A 2,500-nucleotide genomic window follows, 5' to 3' on the forward strand; every position below is an offset into this window, starting at 1 on the left:
CTCTCTCTCTCTCTCTCTCTCTCTCTCTCCCTCTCTCTCTCTCTCTCTCTCTCTCTCTCTCTCTCTCTCTCTCTCTCTCTCTCTCTCTCTCTCTCTCACTCTCTCTTTCACTTTCACTTTCACTCTCCTCTTTCCTTCTTTCTCTCTTTGTAAATAAGGGGTTAATGTATAACTAACCCCTTCCCTTGTTTCCCAGTGCCTTGGTGTAGTTGGTACAATCTACAGCATCTATGTCGGTGTCGCAGGTCGGTAGAATATATGTGTGTGTGTGTGTGTGTGTGTGTGTGTGTGTGTGTGTGTGTGTGTGTGTGTGTGTGTGTGTGTGTGTGTGTGTATGTGTGTGTATGTGTGTGTGTGTTTGTGTATATATGTGTGTGTGTGTGTGTCATGTGTATATACATAAATATATGTATGTATGTACATTTGTGTATAAATACATAAACATATATACACACATGTATATTTATATAGATAGATTTACTGTACACACACACACACACACACACACACACACACACACACACACACACACACACACACACACACACACACACACACACACTCACACACACACACACAAACACAAACACACATACATATATTTATATATATATATATATATATATATATATATATGTATTTATATATGCATGTACTTATATATGCATATATATATGTGTGTGTGTGTCTGTGTGTGTGTGTATGCACACACATATATATATATATATATATATATATATATATATATATATATTTATATATTTATATATATGCTTGTATATATAAATATGCATATATGTATATATATGTATATATATAAATATGTATTATATATGCATGTAAATATATAGATATGCATATATGTATATGTATATATATATATATATGTGTGTATATATGTATATATATATATATATATATATATATATATATATATATACGAAAAAAGTTTGTGGAAAAAGTCCATAACTAAATATCATATGGAAGGATTTTTATTTCATTACACCTGCACATTCTTGTACCAACGTGTTATAAAGTGTTATAACATGAACATGCAGGTAATAACGCATCGCCGCCAGTTGGAAGTCAGGCACTATTAAAGCACCCTGGAATCTACCAAAATCGAGGCCAGGACAAACATTGAATTCATGGTGAAACTGGGAGAGTAGGTAAATCATTGACGCTCTAGGACAAGTTTATGGTGAAAATGCCCCGATTAAATCAACAACCTACAAATGGATAAGTCGGTTCAGAAGTGGAAGAAACTAAATTGAAGATGAGCCCCGCAATGGCAGGCCATCAACGTCACTTTGTGAGGAAAACATTGATGCTGTTTGCGATATGATTGAAAAGGATAGACACATTCAGCATCTCTGTGGGTTCTGCTCATACAATTCTGGTGGAGAGTTTGGGGATAAGCAAGCTTTCCGCTCGATAGGTCCTTGTGCTGATGTGCCCAGATCAGCAACAAACAAAGGTACATCATTCAATGGAAATTTTGTACAAGAGGGGTGACGAGTCTGAAGCTTTTCTGCAGAGAATTGTGACAGGGGATGAAACATGGCACTACTAGTACGATCCCGAAGGTAAAACTCAATCAAAGCAGTGGCTGCCGAAAGGTGGAAGTGGAACAGTCAAAGCAAATTCTGAGCATTCAAGAAGAGAGGTCATGGCCACTGTCTTCTGGGAAGCAGAGGGGATTTTGCTGGTTGACTTCCTCGAGAGCAAGAAAGCAATTACATCTGCGTATTATGAATGCGTTATGAGAAAACTTAAAGAAAAAACTCAGAAAAACGCCCAATTTTCCATCTGTTGAAGATGCTGATCTAACATGGTTCATATCACATGACCCTAAGTTTTACTTAGACGGACTTAAAAAGGCTGGTATCAACGTTTGCTGAAGTGTATTGACCTTAGTGGAGCATATGTTGAAAAAGGAACATCATAACTGAAACCATTTTTTATGCTGACCTTTTTCCACAGACTTTTTGAAGCCCCCTCGTATATACATATATGTATATATATATATATATATATATGTATATATATATGCATATATATACATATATATTATATATATTATATATATTTATATTTATATGCATATGTCTTTATTTATATATCTATATCTATATATATATATATATATATATATATATATATATATATATATATATATATAGAGAGAGAGAGAGAGAGAGAGAGAGAGAGACAGGTCCCCACTCATGCCCCTCTTGCCCACAGGAACGAAGGCAGGGTACTACAACATCGCCCCGCAGGCAACGACGGCTTTAATGGCAGTCGTCCTCCTCCACGCCGTGAAGAAGGTGAGGACGACCTCGACTTCTTTTAAATCTGTAAAGACGACCCTGTAGGCAAAAGTGCGACCTGATTGGAGTAAGTACGAATTTGCTATATCAAGAACGAGCTTATTTGAAGACTACGACTTTTTGTGAATGAGTATGACCTCACGTGACAAAGTATACATACGTATGGATGA

At 36.0% G+C, this 2,500-nt stretch overlaps 1 protein-coding gene across 1 annotated transcript in view; it reads left to right on the forward strand.

Moving 5' to 3' along the window:
- Positions 1–2,500, forward strand: part of LOC125026770 — a 7,630-nt gene that overhangs the window by 3,837 nt on the left and 1,293 nt on the right. The window contains exons 3-4 of the mRNA XM_047615367.1: positions 197–245; positions 2,245–2,327. Of these exons, the coding sequence (XP_047471323.1) occupies positions 197–245; positions 2,245–2,327 (132 nt within the window). The remainder of the gene's footprint in view (positions 1–196; positions 246–2,244; positions 2,328–2,500) is intronic.

This window comes from Penaeus chinensis, chromosome 7, assembly GCF_019202785.1.
Source record: "Penaeus chinensis breed Huanghai No. 1 chromosome 7, ASM1920278v2, whole genome shotgun sequence".
NCBI lineage: Eukaryota > Metazoa > Arthropoda > Malacostraca > Decapoda > Penaeidae > Penaeus > Penaeus chinensis.